At 45.6% G+C, this 24,325-nt stretch overlaps 1 protein-coding gene across 3 annotated transcripts in view; it reads left to right on the plus strand.

Annotated features, from left to right (window-relative positions):
- LRGUK (leucine rich repeats and guanylate kinase domain containing) overlaps positions 1-24,325 on the plus strand; it is a 54,847-nt gene that overhangs the window by 5,714 nt on the left and 24,808 nt on the right. For all 3 annotated transcript variants that reach the window (XM_053405738.1, XM_053405739.1, XM_053405740.1), the window contains exons 3-12: positions 330-411; positions 1,326-1,426; positions 2,913-2,994; positions 6,848-6,972; positions 8,554-8,697; positions 9,436-9,516; positions 15,073-15,159; positions 15,361-15,467; positions 17,205-17,324; positions 22,537-22,633. In XM_053405738.1, coding sequence (XP_053261713.1) covers positions 330-411; positions 1,326-1,426; positions 2,913-2,994; positions 6,848-6,972; positions 8,554-8,697; positions 9,436-9,516; positions 15,073-15,159; positions 15,361-15,467; positions 17,205-17,324; positions 22,537-22,633 — 1,026 coding nt within the window. The remainder of the gene's footprint in view (positions 1-329; positions 412-1,325; positions 1,427-2,912; positions 2,995-6,847; positions 6,973-8,553; positions 8,698-9,435; positions 9,517-15,072; positions 15,160-15,360; positions 15,468-17,204; positions 17,325-22,536; positions 22,634-24,325) is intronic.

The following is a 24,325-nucleotide window of genomic DNA, read 5'->3' on the forward strand; positions in this document are numbered from 1 at the left end:
AGACATGGACTGGAGTGTCTGCATCTGGTGTGGGGTCATGGAGACAAGTTGGGGATTCTGTTGGTGTATCCCGGCTCCTCGTACCTGGACACAGACATGCTCCCATATACCATACATTAGTGGAACTTGAACATTAGGTTGTTAATTTGCCCCAGTGGGGGAGAGGATGGTGACCAAATGGGACTCAAGGGGATGAATTCTTTTCGGAAAGACTTTAGGGGCTTAACAAAGAACCTCATTTTCAGAACTGTTCCTTGGTGTCTTCTTGAAAGAGAAGGCAAGTGCAGGGTTACACATGCTAACTCCTTTCCCCTGTTTTCTTCCCACAGGACCGCAAATTAAGTGACATTAGCATTCTCTGCAGATACGTCCACCTTGAGAAGCTAGATCTTTCTTACAATAAAATTGATGGTACGTAGCTGCCACTTTTGTAAGTCTCTTGGCTGTAAAGCTCTTTTGGGTATAAGGAAATCAAGAAGAAAGGAGGAGAAAACAATGAGAATGATAACATTACAACGTGGCTTGGAATGAAAATAAGAGTGGTCCCTGGAAAGGATGTAAGGAGGGATGGGAGAAGTCCTGAGCACATAAGAGAGGATGGTTTGTACAGAGGCCTGTGAGTGTGCAGGAAACCTGCAAGGTATGGAATCTGCCAATTGTGGAATTGGCTGCAAAGTTCAACTCCCTAAGAATCTCAGCCTCCTTTTTAAAAGGAAAGGAAGACGTTTCTAGATCATATTTTTTGCAAAGACAAACTTATGCATATGTGGACAGCATTTTGTGAAATAAACACTTACACCTGTCATCAAGCAGTGTTTTTGAGATCCTTGTCTCTTCCTGCCCCACCACCTTATGGTTAGCAGAGCAGGAACATGTATGCAGTGGTACCTCGGGTTACATACGCTTCAGGTTACAGACTCCGCTAACCCAGAAATAGTGCTTCAGGTTAAGAACTTTGCTTCAGGATGAGAACAGAAATTGTGCTCCAGCGGCGCAGCGGCAGCAGCAGGAGGCCCCATTAGCTAAAGTGGTGCTTCAGGTTAAGAACAGTTTCAGGTTAAGAATGGACCTCTGAAACGAATTAAGTACTTAACCCGAGGTACCACTGTAATGGTGAAAAGCCACAGGATAACTTATGCAAAATGGGGAAAATCCTGCAAATTGACTCATTTTGCATATGTATCCCGGGCGTATGACATTGTTCTCTTAATAGCAGAGTAGGTTTGTTTTCATAGCTCTGAATCCACACAGCCCTGACATCCAATTTCTGCGCTCCATGTATTTTTCTTACTTCTACCCCCTGCCCCGTGTTCTTTCATTTCCAGATATTTCATGTGTGAGTTACATGCCTTACTTGTTGGACCTGAACGTTTCCCATAATGAACTAACCACATACTTTGACTTCAAACCACCCAAGAATCTTCAAGTAAGAATTTTGTGGGTTCTGTTTGAGTTCAGGTCTCCTCAGTGCAGCTGGCTAGCCAACCAGATTCTAAGCAAGTAAGGAAATCTTCAGCCAATTGAGCCTGTATGGAGTTGAGCCTACAGTTTTCTCTGAACTTTCTTGCAGCACCAACAATCTTGTTCTGCCTCTGGTCCCCATGTAAGGTTTTTCCTTGAATCGCCTAGTTGTCCGATGCAATTTTAAGCCAATGTGGCAAAGGTATTTTTAGATTCAAAATGTGTTGGGAGCAAACAATGCCATCTTTAGAGGGAGTTGTGGTCCAAAATTTCTTTGGGGCCTCAAGCTGGTATATTAATAGAGAGCAGAGAAGATTGACACAGAGCATGGAGGCATATAAAAGAAATGAAACTGATGTCGAGATAGTGGTAATCTTGTGACAACGGTCTTTAGTAGCTGAAATTGGCAGGAAAAGGTACTCTGTTTGATCTCTTCCCTTAAAGGCACATCTCAGGGGTTCCTTTCGGAACCTGTCACAGCGTGGAGGGCATGGAGAACTCTCTGTGTGTGTTTATTGGTGCTCCAGCATGCATGCTGAAGCTCCTGGTTCAACATAGATGTGTGCAAGTGGAGCAAAACAGTGCTAGAAAATTTCCAAAGTGCTGTCTTGCAAAATATTTTGGTTGTCTCTAAACAGGCCTTGTTACTAAGCCCCCAGAAGTTGCTGGTCTGCAAAGAAATTGCTGCTAGCAGCCTTGTGAACGAATTTCCAGGTTGGAAGAAGCACAGCTGTTGTTAAGCTTCCCCTGCTGCCTTTTTTCTTCCCCATGGTCACTCTTCTCATCTCTTCCCCATCCCTTTTACAAGGCTGTGGTATAGGAAAGGATTCCTTTTCTTCCTTTCCTGTACATGCTCCAGGCATACCCACTGTTTTCTTTTGCCCAGGGTGCTTCTGGGGCCTGTAACGGGTGCGTTTGGAGCTGCATCGGGCAGCACTTTGACGCCGGAGCCAACTGGGCTGCCTTATGCAAAGACAAACAGAACATGCTGCTTTGCCAGCCCTGTCAGCTAACTGGCTGGTGAAGCCCAGCAGCCTCTCTCCACTTTGTCAGCCTGATTCCTCAGTGGCTGCAGAGCAGCGGTGGAGCCTGATCAACTTCTGTACCAGCCACAGGGGAAGTGATGCCACTTTCATAAGCCACTTCCCGCTCTGCCAGCACAGAAGCAAGTCAGGCTGGTAAAGCCAAGCGCTCTTCCCCCGATTTGCAAGCCTGATCGTTCACCTACAGGCAATTTCACACATACGTCTGCTAAAGCCTCATCGCCAATGACGACCAAGCAAGTGGTTAAATGCAGGCAGTTCTAAACACATGCACACCCCATGTTTGTGCTCCAGTCGTGTGTCCAATTCGAACAGAAGACCTTTTGGTTCCGCAGAAACAACAAACATACAAATTATAGACCCTATGATGGTATCTTTATGTATTCTCTCCACCCACCCCACCTCCAGGTAGCAGATTTTTCGCACAACAAGATCCAAGCGATGCAAGATCTTTCTGCCTACCAGTCACTTAAGAAGCTCATACTTGACGGTATCCTTTTGGGAGTGAAAGAGAAATTCTGGAGAGAAGTGGGATACGACAGAGTGTTGGAAGATCAACCCTGGGGGCTTTTAAACAAACACACAAATCTTCATTCTGTGATCGAGTTTGGTCCAGGATGCAATTTAATGTTGATTTTGTTTTCATCGGTGGGTTGCCCTGTCCAGAAGGCTGGAATATGGTTTCCGTGTGTGTGGTTGTTGTTGTTTTAAAAAAATCCACACCAAAAGATGGAATGATAGCGCATCATACACTAAATGCATTTTTCTAATTTTACTCCAGTAAAATGCAATAACAGCAGATCCCAAAGGCAACAAGATTGCAATATTCTTCTTGTATATATTCAAGTTGAAATGTATCTCTCTTGAATTACCCAGATAGTGAGCCTGGCCAGCTGAGGTTTCCTTTGGGGCGATATTGTTGTGCCCTTGGATAAGCTGGATATCTGGGGATGGGGTGCCTTGCTTTAGTGGGAGGTCTCCCAAAAAGATAATTCTGGATTGGGCCTTTCAGACTCATGTACTATCCTAATCTGTTGCAAATAGGTTCATTTTCTATCTTTCTTACACACACACACACACACACACACACACACACACACACTATTGATCTTGGTCATTGTGATTCTGGATGAAGGAGAAGTGACTTCTTGGGCACATAACCAAAAGAGAGGGGTGGGAGCTGTAGAGCAAAAGAATATTGAAACCCGAGTACTTCTAATATCAGTATGAGGAATGCTTGCTAAGAAGATGTTCGTCTTCCCCAGGGAGGCTGGCCCTGAGTCATTCTCTCTCCCAGGGGGCTTAGAGAAAAAGGATAAACAAGCCTGCTGGTCTCTCTGAATCACCTGGATACAAAACACTGGTGCTTTAACTCTTGCTTCCCTGGTCTTTGAAATGAATTTGGTGGAAACAGTGCCAAGGCAGCCTTAGGGCCCACTCTCTTCAAAACTGTCCAACTGCAAGAATTTCTACGATGTGCTGGCAAGGGAGCTGTCTAGGAGGGCAAGATTGTGCCCTGGCCAACTTCCCACTCCTTCATGCAATTGCCCTCCTAGCAGAGTGCTGGAGGCCTCAACTTCATGTGGCTCAAGAAGTGAAGCCAATGTACTAAAGGAGAACATCTGACCTGGGGGTGGGGGTGGATGGGATTCCTGCATAACCTCAAATGTGCTGATCATTCAGGTTCTAAGGATATCCTCGTGGCTCATACAAGTTGCTGGAATAGCTCCTGTCAACCTGTATCCATTCTCTTTCTCTCTGTGTCCATCTGTCTGTCTCTCTCACCCACCCTTATCTGAGTACCTCAAAGAATCATAAGAGTTGGGAGGGACATTTGCCCAATGCGGGGCTTGAATCCACAACCCTGGGATTAAGAGTCTCATGTGCTACCAATGGACCTTTACTCAGTCCTGGCGCCAGGCTGTTTTGTGCTCCAGGCAAGGCTAACTACTTGCACCCCTGCTCCCAAATCACTCACTGCAGTTTTCAAAAACAGATGCCTTGGTATGAATTGCTTCAAAAATGACGAAATTCTTCAGAACGTAAACTCAAGAGTCAAATATCAGAAATTCGTAAGATGCAACAAAAACTGATCTTTGTAAAACGGTGTCCCTCAAAGGTCAGTTCTGCTGCCCTCTGAGGTCTGTGCCCTCGGTGGCTGCCTGGCTGGGCCAACCCCCAGACCTGCCTCTTTGTTTATTCCCATGTGACATCCCAACAAGCAAAGGGACCAGATCAGCCCTGTCCTGCCATGGCCAATCTGCTTTACTCCTTGATTGTTGGTGGAGATATAGGATTGTCTCCCTTTCCCATTCAGATCACAGTCCCATCTTTCCGACTGTAAAATTCTGTGCTCAACTTGATCTGCCCAAAGGGCTGGGACCCTTGCCTTGCTAGATTATGTCAGGCTGGGGGTGTTGGCAAGGAGCTTTGGCTTGACTTGCACTCCACTAGATAGGCCAAGGCAAGCATATCTCCCTGGACCGTTGGCAACCGCAGAATTGTGGCTGCACATTTTCAAAGAAGAAATGGGAATAAGATCTAAAATGGCTCTTCTTCAAAGGAAGCAGGCCACAGCTGTCCATCCAGCCCAGTGTCCTGTTTCCAACAGAGGACCACCAATATTTCTGGGTGGCCCCTAAGAAGCAGGGTGTGAACAAAAGAGGCATCCCCTGTTACTTGGCCCCCCCCCATTCCAAGCAGCTGATCAGCAAGCTCACATGGCTAAGAGCTGTGGGAAAGGCTGAGCTCAATGAATATGCCAGATTTGTGTGTTTGATTCCATTTATGAATTGCTTCCCATGAAATGTCTCAAAGCGATTTGGCAATAAAAGCATTAGCGACGAAGACAATTAAAAACAAGTCCAGACAATTCCTATGTAAAAAAACAATTTCACATTCAGCACAGACTCAGACTGGGATACAGATCCCCACTTAAGAGACTTTTTGGAAAAGGAAGGTTGCCCCCTTTCAAGGCAGTGGTGGCCACCTGTTGCTGCTCTGTTCTGCCTACCCTCTTGCCTCCAGCGCCGGCCCTCATCCTGCCAGCTTGCACACTATTGAGCAGAATATAATGCCCGTCAGGTTCCATTTCAGCTGGGGTTTTTTTTTCCAGCTTGGCAATACAGAGCTCAGTCTTGGCTGTTCAGGTTACATTATTTGTGTGTTTCACAAGGTGTTCGGGTGACATCGCTCTTGTCAGCCGGTGGCCTAGCAACTTGCTCCCTTTGCAATTATAATTTCCCATAGCAGAAGCAGAAATAATGTGACAGGAGTGAAATGCGGGCCAAGGCTGATTATTGCTCCTCTGAATAGAAAGAGGATGTGTGGGGTTGGGCGAGGGGCGGGGGAGAGAAAGGAATTGCTTTGCATGCAGCGAGCACTGGGCTATCTCTGCTTCGCTCATTTGTATTGTCTCCGGCAATGTGGCCAAATCAGCCATGATGTCCGCGGAGCAAAAGGAAGATTGCGACATACTGAGCTAAGAAAAGATTCTGTGCACCCCACATAAGAAAGCTTCACTTGGGCGATAGGACCATGATGGAGAGAGTGGAGCACAGAGATTGGAAAGAGCTTCAGTTGTGCAGGTTGGATATTAAAATGAGAGCCAACACCGGCCATGATGCTCTCCAGACACCAGCAAAGGTGTTGTTGCTCTTTCCCTTCATCTCTGTTTTAAAAGCCCTTGTTCAGCTTGCATTGGGAACAGAACCAACCCTCTATTCAGTTTTAACTGAAGCCATAAGAAGCTGTCTATCCTAAGTCAGACTTCTGGTCCATCTAGGTCAGTGCTGCTCACACAGACAGGCAGCAGCTCTCCAGAATTTCAGGTGGGGTTCTCTCCCAACCCTTCCTAGAGATACCAGGAGCTGAATCTTGAGACCTTCTGCGCTCCAAGCGGGTGCTCCACCACTGAGTTACGGTTGCTCTGTTTGTTAGGATCAAAACGTGTGCTTTGTCTCTGAGCTCTGGGTCCTCCCACCTAGAGAAAAAGAAAACTGGGAAGTTAGCAGGAGTAGAACCTGCGCCTCCCATACCAGGTAGCAGCAGTCGAACCATGGATCCACAGGAACAGAGAAGCTCTCTGATTCTTGTCCCGTAGCCTGGATGTTTTCCAAAGACAGCGCTGAGCGTTTTTGTGTTCAGGGTGGCTTTGAACGAAAAAGCCAGAGAAGAAACGGATGATGTGCACTGCCATTATATTGCCCAAACCTAGGGCTGTTGCACAGCTCCCTTTCATTTCACTGTGGTGGATTCTTCAAGAGGAATTCCTCACCGGACTCCGGACTGCTAACCACTTTGCAGTGCAATCTTGTTCCTTAAGTCTTGATGCTGATGCACAGATAACGAAATTGAGGAGATCCAGGGCCTTGAGAATTGCCAGTCCCTGACCTACCTGAGCCTGGCAGACAACAAGATCACAGCCATCAATGGCCTGAAAAACCTGCCCATCAAAACACTCTGTCTGGTGAGTCGCAGAATTTTGGGGTTGTAAGGTGATGCTGGATTGTGATGCTGGTGGGACAGGGGTGGCGCTGTGGGTTTAACCACAGAGCCTAGGACTTGCCGATCAGAAGGTCGGTGGTTCGAATCCTCGCGACGGGGTGAGCTCCCGTTGCTCAGTCCCTGCTCCTGCCAACCTAGCAGTTCGAAAGCACATCAAAGTGCAAGTAGATAATTACCTTCCAGCGGGAAGGTAAACGGCATTTCCATGTGCTGCTCTGGTTTGCCGGAAGCGGCTTAGTCATGCTGGCCACATGACCCGGAAGCAGTACGCCGGCTCCCTCGGCCAATAAAGCGAGATGAGCACCACAACCCCAGAGTCGGTCACAACTGGACCTAATGGTCAGGGGTCCCTTTACCTTTAAGGTGATGCTGGACATGTTGCATGCAGTGATTGGGACATTGTGAAATCCTTGAGCAGGAGTGGGGGACCTTTTTCAGCTCGAGGGATGCATTCTTTCATGCAGGTGCCAGATGAGCCTCTCCAGGGAGAGCATTCCACAGCCAGGGAGCCACTACTGAAAAGACCCCCTCTTTTGCTACTTACTTCTGTACTTCTAGAAGGGCTTTATGTGAGGCAGAGGCGAACTCCCCCTCCCAGCCCTTTGATCCTGTGTACCTTTCCTAGTCTGTAGTTCCCACTCTCGTGTTTCCCGTCTTCCCCCCTTCCCAAAGTGCCCTGCACCGTCGGGGTTGGAACTATTGATAAAATATTATCATCAAAATATTGATGGTGCTGGATGTAGGATGAAAACAATCTAAGAGACGGGGCTGGGGGGATGCGACTCAACCCGGCTTGGAGAGGTTCATTTGACAATAACGAGAAACCAAACTTTTAGTTTCATTAGCCCAGTCCTGTGGAACTCTCTGCCACTGGAGATTCAGCAGGCACCTTCTGTGCCAACTTTAAAACCCCCGCTGAAAGCTTCTATTCTACCATGCCTATGCAGGCAATTAAGAACACATCTTTCGGCAATGGTTAATTGACATCTTTAAAAATATATATACCATTTTACTGTACAGTTTTATTGCAAATGGCTGTGATATATTTTCACGATATGGTGGTATATAAATATTGCTTCTAGATTAACAAACAAACAAACTAACCCTCATATTATACCAGAAACTCCAGTTTTAAGTAGGACTAGTAACTGAAGGTAGAAAATCGAGAGGGAACTGAGGTGTAAAAGAACAAAAGTAAAATGTAATCAGATCTTAAAACTGAATTAAATGACAGTACATGAAAAATGATTTCAAAATGATGGGTCTGGCTGGGTACAAGGCAGGGGGTTGCTGACGCCCCAGCATTTTCTACCTGAGGCTGCAACCTGGCTCACTCCTCCTTATGCAGAAGCTCCTGCCGGCCCTGGAGTGTCTGAACCAGGTCCAGGTGTAGAGAAAGTAAGTGATCCCCTCAAAGCACATGTGAAGGAAATTGCAGAGTGAGTCAGTCAGCCTTAGAGAGACAGCAGTTTGCCCAAGAGACAGTCGTGTGTTCATAATTCCTTTTCTCAAGGGCTCCCCAAGCTTCCAATTACTTTTGCAGAAATCAAACCAGATAGCGAAGGCTGTTGGCTTGGAAGAACTGAAAGTTCTGCAGAAGTTGGACTTGTCTGACAATCAGATCAGCAGTTTGGAAGGTCTGGAAGAGCACAACCTGCTTGAGGAAATCAACCTTGAAGACAACCGGGTAAGATCTTGCACACTAAGTGATATTGTTTGGACAAAATAAAAAAATCCTTCCAGTAGCACCTTAGAGACCAACCAAGTTAGTTATTGGTATGAGCTTTCGTGTGCATGCACACTTCTTAAGATACTGTTTGGACAGTTTCAGTTTGCACTGAAGACTGGCCTCCTTTGCAAGTTTGTATGATATCTCATGACATGGCAACTGTGCAAAGGCAGTGAAAGGGCCAGTTTGGGCATTCAGAAGAGCTTTTTCAGGGTTCCATTTGAGGCTGCCAGGGGAGGTTCTGTGCCTTTTCTGCACATTCACAGAGCTCTGGTCATGGAATGGGTCCCTGGAGCTATTTCGCCTGGCCTTTAATTTAAATTCAGCCTGATCTTTTATTTCCCTTCTCTTCCCTCCCCCTCCCCTTTTATGAAGATCACCCGCTCTGAGACCGTACAGCTAATTCTCCTCTGGCCTCCTCGCTGGCCCAAGTAGGACCAATTCAGCCAGCTAGCCCTGGTGACTATCTAATGCTTATTAGATGGATTTCCCCCAAATTGATTTCTGAACTTTGAATTTTATTGTTATACATGTTTTTACACTGTATTTCATGCTGCTTCTACAATTAAGTGTTTTAAATTTGTTGTTAGCCACCCTGAGCCCAGTTTTCTGAACCAGGAAGGGCGGGGTATAAATAAAAAAATATTTATTATTTATTATTGGAGTAAATGCTTTATTTTCCTGCATCCTATCTAGGTGGCTGAGCTGGGTGAACTGGAATATTTTGAATCCCTGCCTCTCCTCAGAGTGCTTAATTTGATAAACAACCCTGTGCAGGTACGTCTCAGTCAACGTAAAGGAGGCAAACAAATCCCATCATCCTTGTCCACTGGTCCTGCTAGCTAGGGATAATGGGAGTTGTAGTCTAACAACAGCTGGACACCAAAGTTTGGGAAACCTTGGTCTGTATTGTTTTGCCAAGATGGTGCAGGGTTATCCTTTGATTTGCTGGCAGATTTATTGCATTTTATGATATTGTGTGTCTTTACTAGTACACTAGCAAATGCCCCATATCAGAACCCCAGAAAGGAGACCTTGGGCCCCAAAGGGATTTCTGAATGAACATTAGGAAGAACTTTCTGATGGTACGAGATGTTCTTCAGTGGAACAGATTCCCACAAAAGGCGGTGGACTGTCCTTCCTTGGAGGCTTTTAAGCAGAGGTTGTACGACCGCCTGTCATGGATGATCTAGTTGAGAATGCTGCATTGCAGGGGGTTGGAGTAGATGGTCCTCAGTGTCCCTTCCAATTCTATGATTCTGTGATTCTTTGCTCACCTCAGGAAGTTCTCAGCTGGGCCTTGGAATGCCCAGGTGCTTGGGTAGTAATGCACACTGCGCGGGGGGGGGGGGGAATCATCTAAAGATGCAAAGGGTGGCTTTTGAGCGCCTGCTTTCCTTTGGAATCTGGATGCAATTTCCGTGAGCTGGACTCACTTCTCATTCAAAGGGCTTGACAATCTTTCGTGATTTAACGAGCTGCGGCATCCCATTTGTCAATGACAGCACGTTTAGAGCAGAGTCAAACCTTGTGCATCAGCCTGATACAGCCCATGTTGATAACTTGTCCTGAGCAGTGTGGAAGATTAACAGCACTGGCATCTCGATTTTGATGGGTTTGAGATACCCTTTGAAATGATTTCCGGAGATCTGGGCAAGAAATATTACACATATCTCAGCACCGTCTTCCCCTGTTGATGTCAGTGGTACAGTCCACCGGGGATTGCTCTTTAATTTTGATGGAACCTGCATGGGGTGGGGAAAAACCATTCTATCTCTGTAAACCTCTGAACCTTTGCCAAAAGAAGACTAGATATGCATTGGCAGGCTCAGGGCCATTGGCCCGCATGGCAGCTTCATAAAAGCAGATCCACACAACAACAACAACAACAACAACAACAACAACAACAACAACAACAACAACAATTTATTTATACCCCACCCATCTGCCTGGGCTTCCCCAGCCACTCTGGGCGGCTTCCAAAAAAATATTAAAATACTGTAATACATCAAACATTAAAAGCTTCCCTAAACAGGCTGCCTTCAGATGTCTTCTAAAAGTCTGGTAGTTGTTGTTCTCTTTGACATCTGGTGGGAGGGCGTTCCACAGGGAGCGTGCCACTACCAAGAAGGCCCTCTGCCTGGTTCCCTGTAACTTGGCTTCTCACAGCCAGGGATCCGCCAGAAGGCCCTCGTAGCTGGACCTCAGTGTCCGGGCCGAACGATGGGGGTGGAGACGCTCCTTCAGGTATACTGGGAAGCACCAGAGTTTCCCAACCTTTTTGTGTGCTGGGCAGACATTTGGGGGGCTGAGAAACTGTTGTGGGCCCTGTGAAATACCCATTCCATGGAAGAAAAACTGATGGTGCTCGGAACCCTGCCCCTGAAATAGGCAAAACAAGTACGCACAGACCCAAACAAACAAACAAAACACAGACAAAAAGTAGGCCTTACTCCAAAACTGGACTCTTCCCCCCCCCCTAAACAACCCCTCCCACAAAGCCAAAAATAGAAGGCTGACGTGCCCACAGCAGCTCTGCTTTGGAGCTTAGACCCATGTTGTTCCTGTTTAGAGACCCTGCCCCAGGGAGTAAAAGGTAAAGGGACCCCTGACCATTAGGTCAAGTCGTGAACGACTCTGGGGTTGCAGCACTCATCTCGCTTTATTGGCCAAGGGAGCCGGAGTACAGCTTCCGGGTCATGTGTCCAGCATGACTAAGCCGCTTCTGGCGAACCAGAGCAGCGCACGGAAATGCCGTTTACCTTCCCGCCAGAGTGGTACGTATTTATCTACTTGCAATTTGACGTGCTTTTGAACTGCTAGGTGAGCAGGAGCAGGGACCGAGCAACGGGAGCTCACCCCATCGTGGGAATTCGAACCACCGACCTTCTGATCGGCAAGCCCTCGGCTCCCTAGTTTAGACCACAGCGCCACCCGCGTCCCCAGGGAGTACTCAGTCTAAAAGTTGGCAGTGGGGAGAGACAGTAAGGGAAGATGGTGAAGGGGCAAGGTTAAACGAGAGGTGGGGAAGGCAAGTACAGCTCAGGACCTAATGTGAGGAAATGCTCACACCAGTATGCGTATTTGTATTTTAATATGAATTAAACTTATTGGGCGGGATTCACCTAACCAGCCCCATCAGTGAGGGTCCTGGGGGGAGGCTGGGCAAGGTCTGAGTGGAGGGAGAGGGGTCTGGGTGGAAGTGTTAAGGAAGGCGCGTTGGCACAGGATTGCTGAGCAAGGCAAGCAAAGTGCAACCCTAGTTAATTAGATTCCTTATTGGTAATAAAATCAGTACAGCGGTACCTCGGTTTTCGAACGTCTCCGTTGACGAACATTTCAGTTTTTGAACGCCGTAAACCCGAAAGTAAATGCTTCGGTTTTCAAACATGCCTCGGAAGTCGAACATGCCACGCGGCTTCCGCTGAGTGCAAGATCCTGAGGCCTAGCTGCTGGCTATTGAGTTTTCGGTTTTTGAACGTTTCAGAACTCGAATGGTCTTCCGGAACGGATTACATTCGAAAACCAAGGTACCACTGTATTTACAACTAATACAGTGTTTTAAGGGAGAAATTACAGGGCAAAAAACCCCGACTCCTCAGCTACAATGTTGTTTTTATTTCATTAATTTATTTAAAAGCATTTATAAACCACTTAGAAATCTCTGAGCTGTGCACAATATGAAAAGCAAAGTATATTTTTAAAACAGTAATGCAACCTGAAACCAATGAAACAGCAGTATAAAAGCCTCTAAAAGCATCTAATGATGAACAGAACAAGGATTCAGGGAATTCAAACATAAAACAGGGTCAGGGAGGAAGCCTGGGCAAAAGAAATATTTACAAGGCATCTGAAGTAACTGATGGTTACTTCTTTGCATGTGGCAGAAGGAAGGACATTCCCCAGTACAGCGGCAGAAGCATAAAATGTCCATTTCCAGGTCATTACCCTATGAGAGTCTATAGTTGAATTTCTTTAGTTGGTCTAAGGGATCTTAGGCAGTCTTTCAGGTACTCTTGTCCCTAGTTGTTCAGGGCTGTAAATGCTAACATCGAGACTTTGAATGTAGCCCCATAGTTGCTCAGCAGCCACTGTGGTTCACTCAGCGCAAGTGCAAAATATGGACATCCAGGTGCTCTACTCAGTGATCTAGTCACAACATTCAGCCCCATATGGGGAGAGCATCTCTAACTAAAAATCAGGCTGTTTTCCTCTTAAGCTCTCTTAAACTTTGCTAAGCAGTGCTCCTTAGATCAGAATTTGGTCGTTTTTAAAAACGTCTCTCCAATTAATCTGCATGGCTTTTTAGTGATTTTATGAACGGAAGTGGCAATTATGTTAAGACGGCATTGAATTGGTTTGAATGTCAGTGATTTGGCGTGACTTGGCTTTCCTGAGACAATGCCTCTAATCAAGCTGCCAAGACGTTAGTTTTCTCATTGACAGTTAATTATTGTACCTCTTAAAGTTATACTTCAGACAACTAAACTTTATTTTTTTTTATATCAATTTACAGTTCCGCTTAGCATCTCTCCCCTTATTCTTTATGCCCTTTAAGTTCCTGTGACACTTCACTTGCAATTAGGGGGATCATTACTCTGACCAAATTTGAGTTTGGATAATTAAACCTCATCTTCTGCATTCTCTTGAAAATATTCAGTCCCAGATGGTATTTTCAGGCCTTTATATACACTTAGTTGTCACAGGATAAAAAACAACAACAACCCATAAATTAATTTAACACATTCAGGGAATGAAAACCTCAGTAAGAGGGTGAATTTGAAAAAGAAGCAGCACATTTATTTATTTTTCCATGTTCCACGAGATTAAAAACAAACTTCAGACAGAAGAGTAGCTAATCGGGGGTAAACATTACAGTCCAGGCTTTGCCAGCCATGCGGGTTTTCTATCTGCATTTAGCTGTTATAGAAAAGTAAAGACAAGAAAAAAAGGATTCAGAACTGTCACTCACACACACACACACACACACACACACACACACACACACCAGTCTGAAGAGATACATCCCATTCCAGCATTTCCCAAACTTGGGTCTCCATCCATTCTTTTGGACTACAACTCCCATCATCTCTAGCTAGCAGAACCAGTGGTCAGGGATGATGGGAACTGTAGTCCAAAAACAGCTGGACACCAACTTTTGGCAAACCCAGCCTCATTCTACCACTTCAAACTGTTAACTCCTTGATTTACTGCCTATGTAGAATAGGTCTATGATCCTGAACTCCCCAGGAGCAGGATTTGTGCGCATCCTTGGGAGTTTCACTGTTATGTTGAAGCTTAGCATATGTATACCTGAAGGAGTGTCTCCACCCACAGCATTCAGCCCAGACACTGAGGACAAAGTTCCGAGGGCCTTCTGGTGGTTCCTTCACTGCAAGAAGTGAAACTACAGGGAACTAGACTGAAATATACTCAGGGTCGCAAAGTGATTTCATTCTCTTTATTCAGCTCATAGTGGTGAGGAGGAATGAATGAAAGCCCCCTCAAAGTATCTGCTTTATATACATTATTTACACAATGGGCTGCACATGATTGGCTAATTCTGGAATTCTACTGTAAGCCAATCAGGTTGTGGATTCACTTCTATCTGGAGCATGATTGGGTGGTTCCTGCCAACCAATCATACTGCTGCATTGTTCTAGGACCAATCAGACTGCTGCAATTTGGATCCTATTGTTCTAGGACCAATCAGACTGCTGCAGTTTTGATCCTATTCAACTCAGTACATAACATAGACAGAGGGCCTTCTTGGTAGTGGCACCCACCCTGTGGAACGCCCTCCCATCAGAAGGCAGTTTAGGGCGAGAGGGACCAATGCTCTCACTTCATATGTTCCTAAGTCCATGGAGAACTTTAAAAACAAGGCTGGGAAACCTTTGGCCCTCCAGCTGTTGCTGAACTGCCCCAACAAGCGTTGCCAATGGCTAGGGATGTTCAACAAAATCAGAAGGTCCTTAGAAGGTAAGGACAAGAAAGGAGATGGGGAACCAGGTACGGGAAGAGGAGACACCTCACATGGTTTGAATGTTTAATTTCCCAAGCATTTTAACTGCCAACCTTGCCCATCTTTCTCTCTGCCTGCCGTGTGGCTCAGTTTCCTTCTCCGCTTTGGAAGAAGCCATGATGAAGAGGGTTGTCGGCCTGTTCCTTTGGTTGGGTTGCTCTCTCATTTTCTGTGGATGTCTTCTGCTTTCCTAATACCCTGTGTCAAAAATATGATAAAATGGCTTCTCATGTATTAGTTTGAAGAGCTGAATTTAAATTATCGTCCATTCAAATGAATCTTCAACCTCTTTGTTATATCGATGTCAGGAACACAAGGATTATTGGCTCCTGGTCATTTTCATGCTGCTTCGACTCACAGAGCTGGATCATAAGAAAATCACCGTGCAAGAAAAGGTAAGCGTGCTCTTTCAGTTGATTCATCCGTATTGAGATATAAGTAGGGGCCCTGCAACAAAATGTTGCATTGCGGAGTTCCAGAAGGAACATATTGATTAATCAGGAGGGAATTCTAACCACAAGCTCATTTGGCCACCCTTGTTCAAGCTGAAGGAATTGATGTAGTTAATGAATTGATCCTTCTCCTCTTGGGAGCAGGTTGCTGCTGTCAACAAGTACGACCCTCCTCCCGAAGTGGTGGCTGCCCAGGATCACATGACCCAGATCATGTATAGCATGATCCAGCCGCAGCGGATTTTTGACAGGTAAGCTGGGCGTCAGTTCCCCTTCCACCCTGTAGGTGGCGCTCAGGTAAAGCTGTCACAGGGATGGGACATTTTCCATTGGGGGGGAGAGCAGACTCTGTTGTCGGTACCAGGACGGAAATCAGGCAGAACTTGCTTGGCTGAGCAGATTACGAAACGAAGTTAGTCGCTCACCTCGGAGCTCCAAGACAGATTGCCCACCGCCCCATTCCTTTTAAACAATCTGTCGGAACAGATGGCCACTCACATCACAAATGGAGAGATGCGAAGAGGCAACAATCCTTTTATCGATACCCAGCGACGATTACCAACGAGTGCTTGCAACTGTAATTTCTTCAGGCTGTCTCTCTCTCCCATCAATAGTGTTGGCACCTCGTGGCGGGCAAAATGGCCATGCCTCCCGCTGTGGATCACAGAGGCTACAAGAGGAGCACTCGCAAGGCCTCCTCATTCTCACCCTCTTCCAGCATCCATCTGTACCCATCAGTCTCCCTTTCACCAGCCGTTCTCTCATTTCCCAGGAGACATTTCCATTGGGGGGCATCCATTGTGACTGTGTTGGCATTTTCTAGGCAGTTTTCCCCTTGCATGTGCTTGGAACTTGATGGCTCTGGAGGCCCTGTTCCCAAGCAGCTCAGCCCTGCTCGTCTGGTGCGTTGCATCCAAGGCATCACATAGGATTAAATTAACAGCTGCCAGCCCACGCCTTCTGTTGAGTCTATAAATAATGCTCCAAGTCATAGGAAATATTTAATTTGGGTGATTGGGTGAATCCATCACCTCCTTCTAGTGCAGAGCTTTCCAAACTTTTCATGCTGGTGACACACTTTTGAGACATGCATCGTTTCGTCACACAGTAATTCAGTTTTACTAGCAAACCGGAGGTTAAGGTAACCCCTTAAAGCAGGCATAGGTAAACTCTGGCCCTCCAAATGTTTGGGACTACAATTCCCATCATCCCTAGCTAACGAGACCAGTGGTCAGGGATGATGGGTGTGTAGTCCCAAAAACATCTGGAGGGCTGGAGTTTGCCTATGCCTGCCTTAAAGAGTGCAGGGGGCGTTTGCACGACACACCTGCACACTGCAGCCAACACACTAATGTGTCAAGATGCACAGTTTGGAAAGTTCTGATCTAGTGAATAGAATCATGGCCTTAAAGTATCCAAATCATTTTATTTATTTATCTGTCTGTGTAAAAGCAGTCTGTCCCACCTCCCCCCCCAAAAAAATATGCATTTATTTATTTTTATTAGACATATGCCATCCTTCATCATAAGATCTCAGGGCGGTTCCCAAGATAAAAAATCCAAAGTAAAAGCACAAATAAATAGATAAAACCAAAACAACAAAACAATACCCCCCTTCCCACAAACACATTTAAAAGGCTTTAGAATATTAATCAGTCCAAGGCCTGGTTGAAGAGGAGCATTTTTGTGTGGCGCTTAAAGATAGATAATTCAGGCGCCTTACAAGTCCCAAACATAACAAGAGCTTAGGACAGGCACCCTCAAACTTCAGCCCTCCCGATGATTTGGGACTACAATTCCCATCGCCCCTGACCACTGGTCCTGTTAGCTAGGGATGATGGGAGTTGTAGTCCCAAAACATCTGGAGGGCCGAGTTTGGGGATGCCTGGGTTAGGAGATACCTAGAGGGGAGCTGTGTATATTGTGTATCACATCCGAATTCCTGTGAGAAGGTTAATGGTGGCATCTTTTTCCTTCTCTCTGTGCAGCACCTTACCCAGCCTCGATGCTCCCTATCCCATGCTGGTGTTGACCGGACCCCTGGCCTGCTGGAAGCGAGAACTTTGCCACAGGCTCTGCAGAAAATTCAACAACTATTTCAGATACAGGTACCTCTGGTCCATAAACGTTCAGGGGTCCTTGGAGACTTGAGGAAATAAAACAAGGCAGGTTTTCTCAGAAAGATAAAAAAAAACCTTTATGGAAGGCAATTATGCCCTTCTCTGTTCTCCCAATTTTAGTTTCCCCCCGTTTTTTTCTTCTTATCATCTTATATTGCCCTCCCCATCAAATTCAGGGGACAAATCATGTGGTTTGTAGGATTCTTTTCCTGCAACGTATCCAAATCAGATACTTTCCATCTTGCTGTGGACCAAACACAGATTGATGTTAATTGTAGAACTGCAAGCTTTAATCAGTACATTGTGGCTGCTTTCGTACCACTGGGTGGGACTTACTTCTAAGTATTTAGAAGTTTGATTGTCAGAGGCCAGTTTTAATTTCTGAGTTCAAATTTTAATGGAGTTAAATGCTCTCTCTTTTTTGAAGCTATTTTAGTTCTGCTGTGTTGCTCTAAAAGGACGGGGTGGGTGGGTCTAAAATGACCTTTCTTCTTAACAATGAACAGTAACTACGTACTTATAAAATTGTGAGTTATCTTGCTTTTTGTTCAAAATAGCCAAAAGGCAGCTATATTGAGCGTTTGGTAAAATAACCACATTGATTAAGTTAATCAGGGGGAAAAAAGTTTAATTGAGCAGTGTGAAACCATTCCCAGCTGGTCCCTCCAGCCCCCATGGGTCATTTTGACGGGTGGGCAGGGACCACCCATCAGTCAATCATTTGATGTCACAATGACACCAGGTGACATGTTTTACTTTGCCTGCCCAGTTTGAAATCAAAGGGCTTTGAAGGCACCGCTGATTACGTAACTGATTGACAGTGTCTGAAAACCCCACTTTCAGCAGGGAGCAACTTCTTCCATTGCCTCTGACCTGACATAATATAGGATGCCCAGTGTAGGACTGGTTCCTGTGGGTTGGCCGAAATGACCTCATAGACCAAATGCTAAGGGCTGCTGCCCTGATTCATTAGATTGGTGAGCCAGAGGTTCCTTGCCACTGGTTTAATTGGTTGTGATGGACTTAGCCACTTGCAAACTGCACTGAGCTGTCCAGTCACTGCTGCAAATATATGTACACCTAGACATTCATTTCACGACTGAGCTACAAAACCTGACCCCATTCATGTTCAGCGCATGGCAACTTGTATTTGTGTAATGCCGGCTCCAATCCCAGGATAGGGTTTCATGGCAGTGCAGAGAGTCTGTCCAGGATTTGTGTTGGCTTTCCAAATACAGTGGTACCTCGGGTTAAGTATTTAATTCGTTCCGGAGGTCCGTTCTTAACCTGAAACTGTTCTTAACCTGAAGCACCACTTTAGCTAATGGGGCTTCCCGCTGCCGCCGCGCCGCCGGAGCAGGATTTCTGTTCTCATCGGTTCTTAACCCGAGGTACTATTTCTGGGTTAGCGGAGTCTGTAACCTGAAGCGTATGTAACTTGAAGCGTATGTAACCCGAGGTACCACTGTATTACAGTATTGGACTGATGGCCTGGACAGAAGGGAAGGCCAAAGATGTAGTTGAATACAATATTATTTACCATTTCAGCTGTAAGGAAAAGATACAGTGGATCTCAGTGTAAATTTCACTGCCTTCTCACTCACATCTTGGAATTCCTGCCACTTGGGTTCTTTATGGGACCTTTCAGAAAGCAAGCCTGTTCCTTGCACTCCCCCTGCCTCTTATGGGTGGGCGATGGCAGAGTCTGAATGTACACAAGGATAGCTCCAGTTCCTGGGTAACCCATTTGGGCATCTGACCAGCTTTCCCTGAGCTGTTCAAAGGTTAGCCGTTCCTGATATACAGGTATCTGAAGAAGTGTGCATGCACACGAAAGCTAATACCAAGAACAGACTTAGTTGGTCTCTAAGGTGCTACTGGACAATTTTTTTAATGTGTGTGTGTGTGTGTGGTTGTATACCGTATTTTTCGCTCTATAGGACGTATCGGATGATAAGACGCAACTAGTTTGGGGGGGAGGAAACAAGAAGAAAAAAATTCTGAACCCCAGAAGCCAGAACAGCAAGAGGGATCTGCCTTCTGGGATAGCCTCTTGCTGTTCTGGCTTCGGGGACAGCCTTTGAAGCCTCCGCAGAGAAGCAGGGTTAAGGCACCCCGCTGCCCTGCGGAGGCTTTGCGCAGCCATCCCCAAGCTAGAACAGCGAGACGGAGCGCTGCACAGCTCTCTGTCTTCCTGTTCTGGCTTCAGGGACAGCCTTTGAAGCAGCGGGGTGCCTTCACCCTGCTGCCCTGTGGAGGCTTTGCGCAGCTAACCCCAAGCTAGAACAGCGAGACGGAGCACTGCGCAGCGCTCCGTCTCCCTGTTCTGGCTTTGGGCTTAGCCGCGCAGCCTGCATTCGCTCCATAACACGCACAAACATTTTCCCTTACTTTTTAGAAGGGAAAAAGTGCGTCCTATAGAGCGAAAAATATGGTATATAGTGATCTACAGCGTTGAAAAACTGAAATACTGCTGGTAGACTTCTGGGTTGTGTTGGTTTCTTATAATAATAATAATAATAATAATAATAATAATAGTAATAGTAATAATAATAGTAATAATAATAATAATTTTTTATTTATACCCTGCCTTTTCCGGTTCAGAAAACTGGGCTCAGGGTGGCTAACAACAAATTTAAAACACTTAATTGATGCAACAAAAAACAGCATAAAATACAGTATAAAACATGAATAACAATAAATTCAGAATTCAAAAATCATTTTAGGGGGGTAATCCATCCAATAAGCATTAGATGATCACCAGGGCTAGCTGGCTAAGTTAGTCCTGTTTGAGCCAGCGAGGAGACCAGGGGAGAATTAGCTGTGGGGTCTCAGAGCGGGTAATCTTCATAAAAAGAGGAGGGGGAGGGAAGGAAGGGGAATAAAAGATCAGGCTAAGTTCAAATTGAAAGCCAGGCGGAATAGCTCTGTCTTACAGGCCCTGCGGAAGGAAGTTAAATCCTGCAGGGCCCTGGTCTCATGGGACAGAGCATTCCACCAGGTTGGAGCCATCACTGAGAAGGCCCTGGCCGAGGATAATCTGACTTCCTTAGGGCCCGGGACCTCTAAACTATGATTATTCTTGGACCTTCAGGTCCTCTGTGGGGCAGACCAGGAGAGGCGGTCCCGTAAATAGACCTTAGACCTTCTTAGACCTTCAAGCACATACCTTCCTACCGGTATGTCATAGAATTGTAGTGTTGGAAGGTACTCCGAGAGTCATCTTATTAGCAAGCCTCAGATGCTCTTGAACTGCAGCTTCTATCATCCCAAGAACATAAGAAGAGTTCTGCTGGATCAGGCCAGGGGCTTCTCTAGTCCAGCATCCCGTTCTCACAGTGCCCTTGGGAAGCCTGGAAGCAGGATCTGAGCACAATGGCACTCTTCCTTCCTGGGGGTTTCAGTGTGTTGTAAATCAAAGACATTGAAATAAATCTCCTGGCTGAAAGGGAGTAGTGGGTGGGGAGAGACATCAAATACAATACATATTAAATAAATTACACAGTTTGAAAAGCCTGGCTGGAATTTCCCAGTAATTGAAAACTGCTGGGGATTTTCCAAACACCTTCAGTTTTCCAAGAGCCTTGTTGTGTTTTATTTTATATTTTATTCCCTCTTAAGCATCATGCATGTGAAGAACAGAGAGCAAAGCAGTCTTAGCAGAGCAGAAAATTGCTACCATAAAGCAAAGCTGCATTTTTATTATTCAGAGGAGGTTTCTGTAGCTTTCGTGTGCTGCTTTTAGAATTTTCAACATGCCACTTGTTAAAACTGTATTTTATGGAAGATACTGGGCAACTTCAAATGTAAACATGACCTTGCTGTTAAAAGGAGCTTGTAACATAAGGGTTTTTTTTTTAAAAAAAGGCCATTCAAAACATCTGGTCAGTGCCCAGGACTGACCTTTTAAGATGTGTATATTTATAAAAATTGCTGAGAAAATCAAGCCTTTGAAGTTTCAGCTTTATAGGGTCCACGTGCCTCATACGGTTCTCATTTGACACAGTTGTTGAATAAGATGGTTCCTGAATCCCTTTCCCTGGAGTGTTGTGGCAGGAATGGCTGGCATTTTTAGGCCTCCCCCACAGGCACTATAACATCTGAAGGACGTGGGAGAATCACACACCACTCAACATTTCACAGATGAAAATAGGGAGGGACATGCTCTGCACTTGTAAAACAAAAACAAAAAAACATGCACACACACCAGCCAAATTCTAACCCTAAGCATCACTCTCCAAGTTCCCTTCTCCCATAATTCACATGGATAATGCCTCTTCTCTGATTTCTTTTGTTCATTTACTCTGCAATGGCCTGTTGGCTGCATCTAACATCAGTGTGTGAAACAGTGAGTGCTGTCATGTCTTCAGTCCAAAATCTGTGTTCTTCCAGTTCATCAACACCAGTCTTTTGGCCACAGTTAGAACGTGTAGAATCCACTTTTGTTGCCCAGTTGTCAACTTCTGTTTATACCAATAGGTGTAAAATTCAAAAGAATATTTTCCACTGAATTTTTTAAGTTTTTCTGCGTAGTCATATTCATGCAGCTAAACACATTCCCCCAAAACTTAGTGAGTTTGTAAGTAGTAAGCAAGTAAGAACATATGTTAGTAGTTAGTAACATATGTTAGAAGTTAGTAAGAACATATGTTTCAAGGAGCCATTATCCTTATTAAATCTCCAACAAAGAACTGCATTAGACCAGGCATAGGCAAACTCGGCCCTCCAGATGTTTTGGGACTACAACTCCCATCATCCCTGGCCACTGGTCCTGTTAGCTAGGGATGATGGGAGTTGTAGTCTCTAAACATCTGGAGGGCCGAGTATGCCTATGCCTGCATTAGACGGTCCTTTCCTATACAAATGTAATGGAGTCCAATAAATTCTAAATATTATTTTCTGTTGTATAAGATACATTGTGTGGCTTTCTTTTCTCTGTCCTGGATTTACTGCCAATCATCTGAAGGGGTAGATTTATTTCTTAAGGGCATTCATAATTTTATCACCCTTTGCTACGTTCATAAGTAAATATATATATACATACGCAAACGTATCCTTTACAGCCTAACACTATGCATGCTGAGATCAATGGGATTTACTCCTCTCCTGAGTAAATGTGCACTAGATTGCCCTCGAGCTCTTTAATAGTGCCTTCTCCCTTCACTTGCTTATTCTGTTTTCGGTTTGCCTTATCTTTCAGTCCCTGCCACACCACGAGGACTGCTTATTTTGGAGAAGAAAACAGATTAGATTACTATTTTGTTTCCCAGGAAGAGTTTGACAAAATGGTGACCATGGTAAGGCATGGGCTGATTTGCCCTCCTTTGACTTGAGGGGAGGATGGCTGGCAGTTCATCACAGCTCACGCTAAAGGGTGAGGGTGCGGAATTCCCTTGAGGCTTGAGCTATTGGAGAAGAAAATGACCTGTGGGACTGTTTGTTTAACTTGCCTGTCAAAAACATGTTGTTGTTGTTTAGTCGTTTAGTTGTGTCCGACTCTTCGTGACCCCCTGGACCAGAGCACGCCAGGCACTCCTGTCTTCCACTGCCTCCTGCAGTTTGGTCACACTCATGCTGGTATCTTCAAGAACACTGTCCAACCATCTTGTCCTCTGTCGTCCCCTTCTCCTTGTGCCCTCCATCTTTCCCAACACCAGGGTCTTTTCCAGGGAGTCTTCTCTTCTCACGAGGTGGCCAAAGTATTGGAGCCTCAGCTTCACGATCTGTCGTTCCAGTGAGCACTCAGGGCTGATTTCCTTCAGAATGGATAGGTTTGATCTTCTTGCAGTCCATGGGACTCTCAAGAGTCTCCTCCAGCACCAGAATTCAAAAGCATCCATTCTTTGGCGATCAGCCTTCTTTATGGTCCAGCTCTCACTTCCATACATCACTACTGGGAAAAACATAGCTTGAACTATACAGACCTTTGTCGGCAAGGTGATGTCTCTGCTTTTTAAGATGCTGTCTAGGTTTGTCATTGCTTTTCTCCCCAGAAGCAGGCGTCTTTTAATTTCGTGACTGCAGTGATCATGGAACCCAAGAAAGTAAAATCTCTCACTGCCTTCATTTCTTTCCCTTCTATTTGCCAGGAGGTGATGGGACCAGTGGCCATGATCTTAGTTTTTTTGATGTTGAGCTTCAGACCATATTTTGCCCTCTCCTCTTTCACCCTCGTTAAAAGGTTCTTTAATTCCTCCTCACTTTCTGCCATCAAGGTTGTGTCATCAGCATATCTGAGGTTGTTGATATTTCTTCCGGCAATCTTAATTCCGCTTTGGGATTCATCCAGCCCAGCCTTTCGCATGATGAAGTCTGCATATAAGTTAAATAAGCAGGGAGTCAATATGCAGCCTTGCCGTCCTCCTTTCCCAATTTTGAACCAATCAGTTATTCCATATCCAGTTCTAACTGTAGCTTCTTGTCCTACATAGAGATTTCTCAGGAGACAGATGAGGTGATCAGGCACTCCCATTTCTTTAAGAACTTGCCATAGTTTGCTGTGGTCAGCATGTACTGAATAATCTCTCTAGATGTTCCTTAATTGCTGAAGAGCCTTCAGCTCACTTTCAAAGGGTGCCGTGCTCTCCATTCTGTGAGAGGGTTATGCACACAAGCAACAAATCTGAGCTTTTAATCTTTCTTTTTTAATGTGTTCCGTCATCCCATAAAATGCTGGTTCACCTCATTGTTCAGCAGAGTAGCCTCTGGTCAAGGCGTATAAGTGCTTCTTGCACCCAAGCCAGATGGGCTGCTGCTTGTGATCTTCATGCTCTGCTTTGTGAGGTTTCCAAGATCATGTGCCCGGCTGATGCTTAGAGCCAGTAGTGGTCAGACTGTCAGAGCCCAGAGTGTCAGACTGGGACCTGGGAGGTAAAGGTAAATAAAGGGACCCCTGACCATTAGGTCCAGTCGTGGCTGACTCTGGGGTTGCGGCGCTCATCTCGCTTTATTGGCCGAGGGAGCCGGCATACAGCTTCCGGGTCATGTGG

Source organism: Podarcis raffonei, chromosome 10, assembly GCF_027172205.1.
Source record: "Podarcis raffonei isolate rPodRaf1 chromosome 10, rPodRaf1.pri, whole genome shotgun sequence".
Lineage (NCBI taxonomy): Eukaryota > Metazoa > Chordata > Lepidosauria > Squamata > Lacertidae > Podarcis > Podarcis raffonei.